General features: G+C 40.1%; 1 protein-coding gene across 1 annotated transcript in view; it reads left to right on the top strand.

Annotated features, from left to right (window-relative positions):
- The first annotated feature begins 212 nt into the window (after window positions 1-212).
- Window positions 213-15,470, top strand: part of sepsecs (Sep (O-phosphoserine) tRNA:Sec (selenocysteine) tRNA synthase) — a 16,296-nt gene continuing 1,038 nt past the window's right edge. The window contains exons 1-12 of the mRNA XM_042223105.1: window positions 213-383; window positions 3,409-3,606; window positions 6,180-6,293; window positions 6,374-6,528; window positions 8,546-8,664; window positions 8,831-8,989; window positions 9,170-9,323; window positions 9,507-9,609; window positions 9,707-9,836; window positions 12,148-12,239; window positions 14,002-14,095; window positions 14,224-14,314. Coding sequence (XP_042079039.1) covers window positions 6,180-6,293; window positions 6,374-6,528; window positions 8,546-8,664; window positions 8,831-8,989; window positions 9,170-9,323; window positions 9,507-9,609; window positions 9,707-9,836; window positions 12,148-12,239; window positions 14,002-14,095; window positions 14,224-14,314 — 1,211 coding nt within the window. The 5' untranslated portion in view covers window positions 213-383; window positions 3,409-3,606. The remainder of the gene's footprint in view (window positions 384-3,408; window positions 3,607-6,179; window positions 6,294-6,373; window positions 6,529-8,545; window positions 8,665-8,830; window positions 8,990-9,169; window positions 9,324-9,506; window positions 9,610-9,706; window positions 9,837-12,147; window positions 12,240-14,001; window positions 14,096-14,223; window positions 14,315-15,470) is intronic.

Raw genomic sequence — 15,470 nt, 5'->3', positions numbered from 1 at the left:
TTTTTTTTTTAAACATAACATTATTTTACTGTGGAAGTACTTGGGGATTTTTGGGAGATTCTTCAGACCGGACAGGTTTGGACGGATTTCTCCTCGGAAGATTGTCCTGCTTAATCATTGGACCAATCGGATTCCTTGCCAGCGCCCAAAGGTGCCGGAAGCCGCACTCCAGAGTTCTTTGGGGCAAAGAACACACCTCCTGCAACAGTCAGCCGCCGACAGTGCTGCTACAAAAGTGGGTGGCGGAAGGCAAACCTGTCTTTTCAACCCTGAGCCTACTTTTACTTTGACTCGCGGATGTCCGACACTGGCGGTGGATCTTGGACGACGGACACCGGAGAGAGAGAGAGCTCCACTAGTTGCAGTTTCCCACAGAGCAACAGGTAGATGTGATGATACACCTACAGGGCAGTGCCATGTGCAGGGAAGAGGAATGAAGGCCCAGTTAAGTTGTCTCATACACTACAGGAGACTCTTTCTTCTCGACTTTTCTGTTTCCTTTTTCAAGGACCACGAAAATCCTATTTTGGAAATGCCAAACTGGGTGTTTTTGGAGTTCATTTGAGATGGAGTAATCCTACCTCTTAGATCGGCGTGGCACTTGCGCTCGTTGTTTTCAGACATCCACCTTTTTAATTTTTTTTTATTTATTTCCTCCCAATCTTTAAAACATCTCCAGTAACATTTTTCATCTTCCACGCGGGAGTGGGGAACAGCATGGTGCGGACCTTGAAGCGCGGACCGTGCGGAACGTGTTACTAGACCACGGGTTCAGGAAGGAAGGCAAGATGTTGGCATAGCTGTTGAGTTGAAAACCCTGCTATGCCGACAAATTGCCATCTTTCTCTCCCCTATGCTGCCAAACAAACAGTGAATTTGTTGTTGTTGTTTTTAGATTTATTTATTTATTTTTTAGCTATACCTGCGCTCAAAACCCTCCAGGAATATATATGCATATTTTTTAAATGTCGCTTTCATTTTTGTTTTTAAAATGTGCGAACTCTTTCTATGCTGATAGAATGTGATGTATGCTGTTAAATGTGGGCTAACTGTGTATAATCTACCTGTTACTGGGTCAACCTACAGGTTCACACAGCACAGGCACTGATTATGTATGCATCATTTACAGTAAGCAGACAAAACAAAATGCATGGTTTACTCTCTCTCTCTCTCTCTCTGTGTGTGTGTGTGTGTGTGTGTGTGTGTGTGTGTGTGTGTGTGTGTGTGTCATAAAGTTCATTACATATAATTTCACAAAAGTGTTTTTTCTTTCTGATGATTGCAAAGAAACTTTTTGGTGCAACGTTCTTATTTTTTGTCAGTGTAACATTAATCCCTTTATGACACATTCTGTTAAATATTGTTACAATTTTTTTAAAGTTTTTACTCATATCCTTCCATCATCCTTTTTTTCTCTCTCATGACCCAACTGCTTTTGTCATAATAGCGCATTTTATTCCCCCTCTGATGATTCAATAATCATCGATTATTAAATTAAAGCTTTACCTCATCCTTACAGGCAAAAATGTAACAAAGTAAGCAAAACAAGCAGCTATGTTATTTGAGTGTTTCCGTTCTATGCTTAACCTACTTCTAGCTGACAGCTGTTTGTCCTTGTTATTTTGGTAGATGAAAAGCATGGTGTATTTGCAAGGTAAGATAGCCTGTTAGATATTTAAGTGCTCAGGATTAGAGAAATAATGAAAATGTGTTGTATCTTAACTGACTTCAACCGTGAAGCGATTATCGTGGTAAGAAGAATTCGCAACATTCATATCACAACACTGAGAGAGAAAATCTGGGAAAAAAGGAGTTAGCTACTATATGATATATGACAAATTCACCTGTAACTTTGCTTATTCAAAGTTTTCTTTTGGCAAATGAATCAAACTCAAAATAAAAGTGCATGGACAAGACGACAGAGTCTGTAAGCACCTGTATAATAGTATATAAGAAGAATGATTAGACAATAATATGTGATATTATCATAAGTCCATTACTGACCTGATTTTTTGATCTTGATATTTAATTTTTAAGTATTCATTATTGTGTCAGCAAAACTTTAGTGAGTTGGTAAACCTATTTTAATCACATGTTATACTGAGTGTGTCAACATTAAATAGAAATAGATGTTCTTTCTTAACAGTTAAGTTACTGCCTCTCAGATCATGTTTGCTTTCCTGCACTGAAAAAAGACTTTTTGTACACATTCTGGAAGTGGCGGTGAATTTGCTTTGATGTTACTTATAATAGCACAGTAAGAAACATAAGGAAGTATGAGTGTATACATCATAGATTTTAACTTCAGTGCTCCCTACAGCTTTGTTTGGATTGAAACCTACACAAGTGTGATGTGTGTGTGTTTTAGTGTGTGCATAAAAAGGTAACGCTCCATATTGTTACCTTTTCTTTACAATATCTGCTTATTTGATTTTTAATGAAATTTTTACAGATGACAATTTTACCTTTATTTGTTTGTTTTCTTGGAGGCATACTTTTTTCAGTAGTATATTGGCCTATATTTCCACTACAGGACATCTTTGCTCCTGCCACACTTTGAAAGTGCCTCATTATTGGTCCTGATCTTATAATTATTTGTGGCAGCTTATTTTGATGCAACGCTGTCACAGTTTACTCATTCAGCTAATATTAGAAATAATTCTAATATCTTGACATTGTTTGAGAGCTGAAATTAAAGGACCGGCATATGATATTATTTCAAAATGCATCAGTAGTGTGAAGGAATGCAAAGGTTAAATGTAACATAACACAGGTCCTAACAGCAATCAGACTGTCAGACAGTAAAAGTTCCCACTGCCCTTTATGTGCATAAAAAATACATAAGAAATATATGTGATAGAGTGTATTTTAATGAATATGTATACAGTAACATTTGCATGTAGAACAAATTTATTGTATTTTGTTGACATTCTACATTTTTAGCAGTTAGGCTTTTTAAAAAATTTTTTTATTGTTTATTTTTCTGATATGTCTGTTATTCTGTGTCTGTTGTTATATGTCTGTTTAAAAACCACAGTTATATTTTAAAGAATGACGGTGTGTAACTGTGACTTTATTTAAGCTACTGGTTTCTGCTAAAAGTTTACTTTGACCAAAATCTTAACTTTCAAATAAAGTTAAGTGTATTTATTTATTTACTGTAGCAATAGATAATAATAATAATGAAATATCAATATATATATATAATATATATATATTAAAATATGATAATATATAATATATTATATATATATATATATATCGATATAATATATATATATATATATAATTATATTATATATAGTAGTATAGTAATATATATATATATATACTATATATATTCCTCATCAAAAACAGCATTTGCCATAAAAGTTAAAGCTGACCGGCTTGCACATTCTATTTCTGCAGGCGGCCACCGACCGGCTTCTCATCTCTCTTCACGCTGGAGCATGACTTTGCACGGCGTTGACCACGTGAGCAACGCTTGGTGGTCACGTGAAGGCGTCCTGCAGTCTGTCTGTGTGCTACTTTCTCATTCAGATGTGTGCGTACATGTCTGCGGTTTGTTTGGCGTCCACGTGAAGACATTTTTTGGAAAACCGCGAGGTAAGAGCACGCACCGTGAGTTACCAGAGCGGCTCTGACGAAGATGCGCTGTGTTTTATTTTCCGGCCCGGAACACATTAGCCTAGCCTAGCTTAGCTTGGCGGAGCTAGCCTGTACTCTGTTCCTAAGCAAACTCTGGATTGAAACCAGACTTCTAGCACTGAGCAAGTTAGCACTCGTATAACACAGGGACAATTTTAGGCTCAAACGTTTAGGTAGGGCTCAGCTTCTAATGGGGAAAACATTCATTTAGTGTTACATATTGCAATTTTTAATGAATCAAATAAGAATAGTTAATGCATATATAATATATATATAGTTAATACAGCGCTGTAACTATCACGAATCGTATACCACGAGATATTTTATAAAGAAAATAAATAATGACATAAACTGCAATCGTCAATTCGTTAGAAGGATGACGAGTGCAGGTGATTTAAACAGGTCATTTCACTTGCACCTGCTTTAGGGTGGATCCGTAAACCTGAGGGAAAGGCTCAGTCATGGTGACCAGAGTTTTCCTGAGTAAGGCGGAAACCGATTTGCTGCAAAGCACATGTGACGATAAACATGCACAACATTGTTTCAGCCTCTTAACAGAAAGACTGCCACTCCATGTACCTGTACAAGAAGCAATCTGATAATAAAGTTGCTTTTACATACAGGTTTTTGAATACAAAGCCTCATTTTGCTGTAAGGACTCAACAGAGGCTGAGAACCTTCACAGACATACCGACTCAACAGAGGGCATTAGGCACTCCATTTCAAGTGTGCTACTGAAAAGTTTTCCATTTAATTTCACTACCTGTAAATAAGGTAAATGAACATAGTATTTGTGACATAAGTTACTGAAAGGTTTGGAAGAATCCACATTTAGCACACTGCTTCGTTATGTGAAACATTAATCAGTGAATGCAGGCAAAACAGAAGGCACCTTGGCTTGATAACAGCGTGGTAGACTTTGGTCACTCATCCGCTCTTACTGGTTTCTCTTCACTGACATCATCCTGCTTTTGTCCTCACTCCCCATCTCTATTTTCCTCTTAGTCTTTATGCTGTCATTAAAAAGTACATGTAACACTGAAACAGTATTTAAAACCCAGTGAAAGGCATAAACTGATCCATATTAATTATCCATCTATGTCAATTGCAATGTTCAGATTCAGTATTGCACTGATACTGATATATGAGGTAAAGCAGCGGCCCCCAACCTTTTTTGTGCCAGACAGTATTTTCACGGACCTTTTTTAATGTGTCACAGATAAATACAACAAAATAAAATGATACGACCAAGACAAAACTGTGGTATTTTGTAAATATAATAATAAACGCGAATTCACTGTGTAATTGTGTAACTTTATTAGCAGCATCCTCCTGAAATGCACCAACAACATTGAGAGTAACATCCCCCTCTCTGCCCCTTAATGCTCTCTGGTCACTATGGTAATGCGTAAATATTTATTTCAAAATAAGACACACAATTACAACACGGGAAAAGACCCAGGGATAAAGTTCACACCCGAGCCTCAACTCTCACGGCCCGGTAACAAACGACTCCGGCCCGTGGCCCTGGGGTTTGGGGACCGCTGAGGTAAAGCCGTCTTGACTTTCTCTCATTAGAATCCAGTTATATGTTAGTTAGTTTTAATCATTTATTTTAGAAAACACATTTATCAATTCATGAAAAAATTACATTTGTAATAAACTGTAGTTTCTTTAAATTAGTTCTTTAAACAAACAAGCTTAGCTCCACCAGAATAGGAAACTTTGACAAAGTGAAAAAAACTGGCTCATCATCTCTATTCTAGACTATATTAGCTAACATTTTTGACACTATTTTGAGAATAAATATACTTAACGGTAATGACCCTGCAGCATCGGAAAAATTTGCACTTTTGCTTGCTAACGTTTCAGTTGGTGTTTTAAATCCGTGCCGGCTTGTGTCGTGAAATTACTTCTTCATCTCCTTTCTGTCACGAATTTCATCATAATATTGGGAATGCTGGACTTTTAAACCTGTTCTCCTTCTAATCTGATGTCTCTGATAGACGTTTTTCGGAATATAACCTTAGAAAAAGATGTCTAATAATATTAAAATATGTTATTAATACGGTTATTTTTAGGGGCGCTAAGATAAAATTTAATTTAGGGATGCGTTGGTAAAAAGGTCTGGTGTAACTTTGGCATTTTTAACAAACCTGTCCCTTTATAAAACATTGAATGAGCAGTTCGTCATGAGCTTCGTGCGATAATAATTAGTAAACTTACCTAATGATCGCGAAAGTTAAGAGTTACAGTAAAAACACATCCTTGGTGCCAGTGTGAAGGAACGGAAACTGAGGAGTGTTTCGCTCCTACAACAGGAAGAAGCCACATTACCGCAGTTTGGCCTTTATGAACATAAACAGACGATTTTGTCAAAGCTTGAAGCAAAAGTGAAAGATTTCAAACCTTTTCACTTTTCATAAATGTTATTATTTTCCCCTGTTGGTTAATTTTGAGAAATAAGCATTTGTAGAACGGTTTGGACACCCACTGCACTGACTTACCACAAAGTTGTGCGTTTCACACAGATGAACAGCGACAACTTTAACCTGAGCGAGAAGATTGTGTCACCTTCCTACATCCGTCAGGGATCGCAGGCTCGCCGTGGCCATGAGCAACTCATCAGACAGTTACTGGAACAAGTACGCTCAAAGCTTTCTTTTGTTTCCTCATACCACTGCAGTGAAGACACTTCCTCTTTCATGTTGTGTGTGTGTTGCAGGGAAAGTGTCCCGAGGAGGGATGGAACGAGAGCACTGTTGAGCTCTTCCTCAGCGAGCTAGCTGTGATGGACAGCAACAACTTCTTGGGTAACTGTGGAGTAGGAGAGAGAGAAGGCCGGGTGGCATCCAGCCTTGTGGCAAGACGACATTACAGGTTTAAGTTTGCCTGCCAGGCTTTATGCGTTATTAGCGATTCACTTTAAAACCCCGACTGATGGATTGTGAGGCAGATAAAAAGCAAGCGGATCTTTTGTTGTTGTTGTTTTGTCTCTACGACAAATATTTCGTAGTGCAGGATTGTGCTTAAAGCGATCTGATTTAGAATAGTTGGAAGAAAAACTTAGTGAATACTCTGCGCCCATCTCTGTCACACTTGGAGACACACTTTTTTTATGTTGGCTACGTACATCACCACAGTGGATTTTAAATAAGACAATCAAGATGTGATTGAAGTTAAAACTTTCATTTTTAATTTAAAAAAAGTATTTTAAATATTTCGCTTTAACTGTTTAGGAAATAGTTGGATTAAAATCTTTTGCCGTCAGTGACTGGATGAAGTGTAAAAGCCATGGACACGGTCTTCTCTTCTCGGTCAGGCCTTTACCTCAGCCACCTTCAGTTTGTGCTTAAGTAACTGAAAAGCTGCTCTGTTGGGCTACGATCAGATGACCACCATGGCGATTTAGGAATATCCAGTTTCTTTGCCATGAGAAACTCTTGGTTGCTCTTGCAGTGTGCATTGATTCAACATCTATTTGCAATGTTACGTACTCGATTCCTTTGGCAGCTATGCAGTACAGTACTGCTACTCTGCTGTACATGCTGGTTTCATCTGTCCCAGGATTTTCTCCATGTCCGTGCAGTCTCTGTTAGATGCTTTCTTGTAAAGTCTGTTCTTCCCGTTCTTGAGTGTAACCAGCAGCACATCACTGTAAACCCTCCATATTTTTGTTCATAAATGCATCTCTTGATTTTGGACTTTGTCAACGATATGCCTACCTCCTTGAGTGTTTTTCATTTGACTTGAAGTTGTGAAGTTTTTTTCTTAGCTATGAAAAGAATTTGAAATATTTCCTAATTATAGTCTGTGCTCTTTAAGGCCTTTTGGTGTTGCTGGGGTGATCAGTGCATGGCTTCTTTCTATGAGTGTGCCAGATTGTTGAATGACAGCTAAAAATAAAGAAAAAGATTTTCCACATCTTTGACATTAAGAGTTCCAGTGCACAGATACCACATTTTTTGTTAAACTCCTTGAATTAAAGTTAAAAGTCTAAAGTTAACTGACACTCTGATTGTCACTGTGGTGGTATATAGAGGCAAAACTACAAAATCTGTGTCATCATGCACATGATTATGGGTCTGACCGTCAGCCATAAATTGGTTTGAGGTCAGGATGCTGACTCGGCCGTTCCAAAACCATGATTTTCTTTGTTTCAGCCTCTGTGTGTTTTGTTTAATTGTTTTATTGCGTGCACCAAGCTTTTCTTGTCCTAAAGTTATCTTTTAAAATGTATTTTATGAGGCTTACACGTTGCTCTGCAGTTTTGTTGTGATTCTTTGTCACCTCCAAACTTGGTGTGATCCTAGGGAGAATTGGGGGAGCTGTGCTATACACACTTCAGACCTCATTTCCTTAACAGGGACACTTGATTCCAGGTTGCTTTTGGGGAATGGCTAACTGACAGGAAAACTTTTTGCTCACTGCTTGTAAAATCAAGGTAAAACTGAAAGTTTTCTTCCAATTTACATACAGTATAAAAACGTCGGAGTTTGAGCTGTCACTTGAAAAAGCATCATTCCAAAAACAGTAAGTTTAGAGAAAAGGATTTGTTGCAGGAGATGGATAATGATTTTATTTATTTGTGCAAAGTAACATGAGCGTCCAAAGTAAAACAGGATGTTTGAAAATGCTGCTTTTAACAAAAGAAGGAAAAAAAGAAATTGCTTGCTCTGTTTACCTGGGCTTTCGAAATACTTAATAAAACAAGGATGTTTCATAGGGGAGCTAATAATTCTGTCCTCACCTGTATCTGTGGTTTTTTTTTTTTTTTTAAATTGGCCTTGCACGCAGATTTATTACACTGGGCTGTGAAATGTCAGCTTTGCGCTCATCACGGAGTTTAGGAGGTCGTTTAACTGCTCGTGTTGTGACATCCAGCTGTTTTGTCTAGGCTGATCCACGGCATCGGCCGGTCAGGTGACATCGCTGCTATTCAGCCTAAAGCTGCAGGATCCAGTCTGCTTAACAAACTGACCAACTCAGTTGTCCTGGATGTTTTAAAGCTTGCAGGTGTGTAGATCTTATCAGTTACACTAGTATTTGTGATAAGCTAGATGTTAAATTTTGCCTTTTCCTCCCAAATGTCCACTTGGTAAAGTGTATGGAAGTCTTTATGTAGAATTAACGAAAGGTTTCGAAGTCTTATTTTCAGTTGTCTGCTGCTTGTGCGTTACAGGCGTCCGGAGTGTGGCCAGCTGCTTCGTGGTACCCATGGCTACAGGGATGAGTTTGACTCTCTGCTTTCTGACCCTTCGTCACAGGAGACCCAAAGCTCGCTACATCATTTGGCCTCGCATCGACCAGAAGTCCTGTTTCAAGTCTATGATCACAGCAGGTGACCATATGACTCGTATCCAGTGTCCTGTCAACCTTACATCCTGATCAGCGAGCACGTCTGTGTTTGAAATGTCATTGATCTTGAAGGGGAATATTCAATCAGATTAATTATGAAAGTGTTTCACTTTATTGCCATCTTTAAATCGTTTGCTTACATTAAGACTTACTGTTTTCTCAGGCTTTGAACCTGTGGTCGTGGAGAATGTGCTCGAGGGTGATGAGCTGCGGACAGATTTGGAAGCAGTTGAACGCAAGATTGAAGAGTTCGGAGCTGAAAATATCCTGTGTGTTCATTCAACGACTTCTTGCTTCGCCCCACGGGTCCCTGACAGGTCTTGTAAGCTTTCATTCATGCCCTCAGGTTTTATTATGTCATGTTATGTATGTGTTGATGTAGGCTGCCTGCAGGATTTCTTACTTTCAAAGGAAACATAATGTATGTTGCTTGTTTTGGCTCATGTTGTTTGAATAAGGTATGCACCATTTCTAATACTGTTTGTTTTGGGGTCTTGCAGGCTTGAGGAGCTGTCATCTCTCTGCAGCAAGCATGACATTCCCCACATAGTTAACAATGCATATGGCGTACAGTCGTCCAAATGCATGCACCTCATTCAGCAGGTATCAACACTCTTCACTGCACAGTGCATGTAGCAATTTGATCTGGAGCTCACCTTTGAATGCTACGATGTGATTTTCTCGGATTGTCTGTCATCAGGGCGCTCGTGTGGGAAGAATCGATGCCTTTGTACAGAGCCTGGACAAGAACTTTATGGTTCCAGTAGGTGGTGCTATAATTGCAGGCTTTGATGAGTCGTTCATACAGGAGATAAGCAAGATGTACCCAGGTGAGTGTTAACGCTCACTGGTATGAAACAATAACCAGGTGGGCATGTGTACCCATGCAGATTTGTGTATTTACATAAAAGCAAATGTTTTGAAAGTTTCAAAGTGTAGAGCACAGTTTTTAGTTTTTATGCACTGCCATATTTTAGTAAATTGGTAATAAAGCATGAAAATGTTTGAATGATTTGTTTTCATGCTTAAACATAAGATGACTGTTCACAAACATAAAAATCCTGCAGCCCACTTTGTGTTTATTGTGCCCTACTCTGATTGATTAACACGCAGGCCTGCAATCAAGCATTTTATTCTTGATCTTTTGTTGATTTCCTTGTTCAGGGTGCTACAATCATAAAGCAGTAAAGTCCCCGTCGTTTCTCTATTAGCTCTGAGGACTAATAATAAATATATTACAGGAATTGGAAATGAAAAGAAAAAAGTCCACAGTCCATCGAGAGGCACTGGGCTATAGAATGGGATAACTGATGTAGTATGAAGAAACAGGGTCTTGTTGTTGTTTTTGTTCTTTTTTTGTTGTTGTTTGTTTAACTTCAAACCTATTCAGCACAAATTTCCCTCTTTCCTACTTTTTCTTCTTGTCCCGAGACTGCAAAGACAACCGCATTGTTCCCGTTCTAAATGTTAGATCCATGATTTCTAACAAAGTCTCACCACTAGTGCATTTTAACCATCATCGCTGAAACTGGGGTGCATTTCATTGGGACTGTTGATGTCCCCATGGTAACTGAATTCGCTACAATCCTACCTGCACTGTTCTCACACTGTCACAAATCCATCCAATCAGAGATGGTATGAACTTTGCACGAGGGAACTGGGAGGTTAAAGGCCAATGTTTGAACCAGCTGCACTGGACAAATGTTGTTGTCACTGCCATCAGATAATATCTAGAGAAGTTCATTGACGTGCTTTTTAAACATTTTGGGTAACTCTCAGAAAGCAGCAGTAAGACTGTGCACTGCTCTGTGTGACTAATCGGAATCTGCCTAAGCCAGCTTTTCACTTTGGTTCATTTGTTTAATTTTCTCATGCTGCAGTCGAGCTTCTGTCAGTGCTTGGAAAGTGTCCAGCTCTGATACCTTCCACTAACTGTCATCTGTGGGTATACTGTTACACATTTTCTTTTCTGTCAGGCCAAATCTGAACTGGAGTTATACCAGCTCATAGAAAAATGACACCAGGCCCGCTGTAGAAATGCACAGGACTTTGCATTCAAAACACTTTAGGTTCATCCCGCCAGCAATCAGACCGATGAACCCTCAGTAACCCCGGCAAGCGTCTTATTTTATTTTCGGTTTTTAGTTTCTTTACTTGTCAAAAAGACACTAAATTATTTCACCAAAACCTCAAACTATCAGGGTCAAACTTATTACCCGATACTCCAGTGGGATTCAACTCAGGGCTTTATGCAGGCCAGTCAGGAGTGACGTATGTTTTGATTTGTTGTTGTGCTGGAAGTCAAAGCGATGCTGACTGCTTGAGGTTTTTTTCCTGCCACCCTGATGAGATCACAGTTCCAGACACATTGCAGCGTCCCCGCAGCAAAATACTCCCACCACCGTGTTTCACTTTGGGGACTGTTCTTTGGGTCGTATGCCTGTCCCTCCAAACACGAGCAGCGTCTCTGCAGACAAACAGCTGTAGTTTAATCTCATCTAACCAAAGCCGCGCTTCCAGTATGCATAGTCTTCCTCCAGGCTATTGTTGGGATAGTCCAGTCTGGCTTGAATGTGACTCTTCTGACAACGTGGAGATTTTCTCTGTCTGAAATCTCGAAGTCAACAAAGACACTCCGTTTAGTTGTCGTGCAGCTTCGCTGCCTGGATGTCTGTGTCCTGAGCTCCATCGCCCTTCTACAGTCCTCGACACACTGCTCTGAGGCTCTTGATGCTTAACAGCGTATTTGAAGCATATGAACGTCAAAAACTGTGTTTAAAAGCCTGCACTCATCTTCTTTTACTCTCCTGCCCTTTCTAATTGATCCCAGAGGTGGATATGTGAAGCACAAGCTGGCTAACTCATTCACCAATGTGTCAGCAGCTGTTCTGGGGCATTTTAGACACATCTCACTCTAATTTTCTTTCAAGAGTCTTTGAAATGTTTTCCTTCCTACCTCTGCTGGGCTTCTTGTGTACTGTGTGAAGAAACTAGTGTGTTTAGAAATGTTATGTTATGTTTAAATCCTGTCAGGGGGCTAATAATTTTATCCTCATCTGTATAAGTCAAATTGGATTGTTGTTAAACATTAATAACAAGCTTCTAGTTCAGTTTGACAGCAGCTTCCGGCTTCTCTTCCAGGGAGAGCATCAGCCTCACCTTCCCTCGACGTCCTCATTACCCTTCTCACGCTGGGAGTCTGTGGCTATAAGAAATACTTGTCAGAAAGAAAGGTGAGAGTGGTGCACACGTCACCTTTTTATACGGCTAAAAATAGTTCCTCACTTAGTTAAACGTGGCTGTTATGTCTGCTGGATGTTTCCAACATGTATGATGAGAACATTCGGGGACTGCAGGAGTATCAGGTGTATATTGTAGTCGGTCTGAAAATGTCTCCGTGCCGTGTCAGCGTCTTTCCTACTAAAAATGGCAATAACTTATATAAGTTGTATTGAGTTGCAGTTGGCTATATGCTACAGTTTTCTGTGTGTGTGTCCTTTTTTGCTTCACCTGCGTTCTCACTGATGATAGAGACTGTGGACTTGAGTGTGTAGTGAGCTCTGTGAAGGAAGGAGTCCACTATAGAAAGATAAAATTGATTCTTTGAGAGTTTGAGAAAACCTCCCCTGGTGGCTTCCTGCTTTAAAGCAGAGTTGCTCACAATGCAGCATCCTCCTCTTTAGATGATCGGCACTGCAGCATTCTCTCTCCTCTAAACTGCTGCTGTGCCGTAAATGTGCTGCAACTGAGAGAATCTGTTTGTCCTCACACTCAGAGCACAGAAACTCGGAAAGGAATAACACTTTAAAGTAGAAGTTTTTTTTAGAAATTACCCCGGATTCATTTATAGAAATTACACGTATTTAAAAATGATGCCATACAATACTCAAAGTGGGATATCGGTGTACAACCTAATCCATAGCTGAAATGTATACCTAGGAGATTCCTGTGGCTTCTTGCCTGACCCGACACACCATCAGAGCTTATTGATTCCTCTCGGTCCACTTTATGCATAATTAATGTACAGAACCATTTTTTCCCCATAGAGTCTGCAGAACGTCTCTCCCAGAATCACGAGCTTTTAATAATTCAAGCGTTTCATCTGTTTAGGTTCATTTACTGCCTCGTGTGTACCACCGGTTTAGATAATGTCTGCATAATGAAAAGAAGAAACGGGTGATGCGCGTGCTTTTGTTTTAGTCGGGGCGGCCTTTGACTCGTCACAAACACAAACTTATTGTCCTGCACTCTCACCACCACTTACGCTGTTCTCCTCCTGCAGCATAATAAAGTCATCCTTTGTTATTAGAGGACAATGGACACTTAGAGACACTTGACATCATTGAAATGCTGTTTGTGTTTGACTCTTGACAGGGAAAATATTTTCCCTCTTGATGCTTTCAAACAAGGACAGTATGAGTCAGCAGAGTGTGCCCTCGCTCACACACACAGACGCAGTGAAAAGAGCTTCTTTGGGGAATCTGGAGCTGGTAGCTAGCAACAAACGCACTGTGTTTAGTTGTCTTGTAGCTTCCCTGTTTGAACGTTTGTGTCCTGAACATCATCGTTCTATTTCAGTCTTCCACACGCTGCTCTGAGACTCTCGGTGCTTAATCAGCGTATTTGAAGCATGTGAATATCAAAAACTGTGTTTAAGAGCCTGCAGTCCTCTTCTTTTACTCTCCTGGCCTCTCTAATTGATCCCAGAGGTGGATGTGTTAAGAACAAGCTGGACAGGAAATGAACATAGTGCTTGTACTGAAGCTTAGACTGAAACAGACACACATACAGGGTCAGGCAAATAGGGAAGAGTTTGGTCATGCATCCACCTGCTTTGTTGGAAGATTTGCTTGATTAGCAATAAAACCAAGGCTGCTGCTGCTGTTAAAATAAGGCTGTGTCTGTATGCAAAAAGGAGTATTGTAGTGCTATTTATAGATCTTGTGTGTTGTTCTGTGTCTTCATCCTTCTTGTGTGTATCGGCATGGTGTGCAGGAGATTTATTCGTTCCTGGCTGAGCAGCTGAAGAGTCTGGCTTCTGCACACGGGGAGAGGTTGCTTCACACCCCGCACAACCCCATTTCTCTGGGTAAGCTCAAAGTGCTGGTTAGGTATCAATTGATCCTCACTCTGCTTTTCTGATTTGACATAAGTCTTTCTGGCTTTGCGTTTGGTCTCAGATGTTTACTGACTTCACTATGCGCCTCTCTCTTCCAGCCATGTCTCTAGATGGTCTCCAGGCCAACAGCGACAAGGCGGTGACTCAGCTAGGATCCATGTTGTTCACCCGACAAGTGTCAGGAGCCAGGTAAGGCCATGTTTATGATGTGGCCTGGAAATGGACATGGAGGGGGGAGAGAGAATAACAGGATAGGGGAGTGTGTGTGCGCGTGTGTTTGAGTGGGTTTAGAAAGATGTTGCATTTTGCTCGGCAAAATCAGCAATCAGGCAGATGGATCTGCTGAATACTGAGCAGCGGAAACTACTTTAGAAAATTAAGACAGCCCTTCCTATCACAGCCGCATCCTAAATAAAACAGGATGTTTCCATTAGATGTTGAAGGATGTGGTCTCCTCTGGGGCAGCGGGCACCAGCTCTGAAAGCAGCAGCATTAGTGAGGAGGATTTGTCAGTTTTTAACTGTTTCGTTCTCACTCTGTCACATGAATCGATGGATCTGCATAAATACACAATGTCAAATTAGGAGCATGGCCCCCACCACCCCCGCACAGTTCATTTTGTGTTTTTTCTCTTTATAGTTTTCAATCGTGCATGAGAGCTAATCTAAATATTTTATATATCCAGAATAAAAGATTTATTTGGGTCATTCTGTCACGATTGTTTATAGTGTTGTTTGGAATTTAATGCTCCCAGTTGGATTTTTCCAAGGTCCTAGTGTGAAGTGCAGTCAAATGTTTTAGCCTTGTACGTCCTGAGCATGTTGTGTTTTTATAAAAGAAAGGCAATGTTTAAGATTTGAGTTTCGTGAACAGTTTGCAGCTGTGGACGTGGCATTAAATGAAATGCTCTCAGAGCCAAACATGAATGGGAGGCACCCGGCTTTGCCTTTTCACATCAGTAGTGAGCTTTTCTCTTCTCCAGCTGAAGAGATTAATAGAGATCTTCATCTGATTCTAGTGCATTCTGCTGCCATTGTGCTGCGTGCACAGTCCTTATAGCTGGGCAGTAATTGATTTCACATTAAAGTGAGTCTAAACTCTGCTGACAGTGGTGAAACCTTGCCAGAATTTATGGCCACGATTATTATTTACAGTATTGCAGTTGAAACCAGGTGAAGTCCCCGCACATCCTGGTCCAGCACATTTCAAAGGTGCTCTGTTGGATTGAGATCTGGGGACTCTGAGCTCAGCTCATTTTCATGTTCAAGAACTCAGTTTGAGATTATTTGAGCTTCATGACGTGTTGTAAGCAGCCCTCAGAAGATGGGTCCTGCACACTGTGATC

This window comes from Haplochromis burtoni, unplaced genomic scaffold, assembly GCF_018398535.1.
Source record: "Haplochromis burtoni strain Fernald_Lab_line unplaced genomic scaffold, NCSU_Asbu1 Contig_102, whole genome shotgun sequence".
NCBI lineage: Eukaryota > Metazoa > Chordata > Actinopteri > Cichliformes > Cichlidae > Haplochromis > Haplochromis burtoni.
Note: the sequence above shows the minus strand (reverse complement) of the source record. Positions and strands in the feature narration are given on the sequence as shown.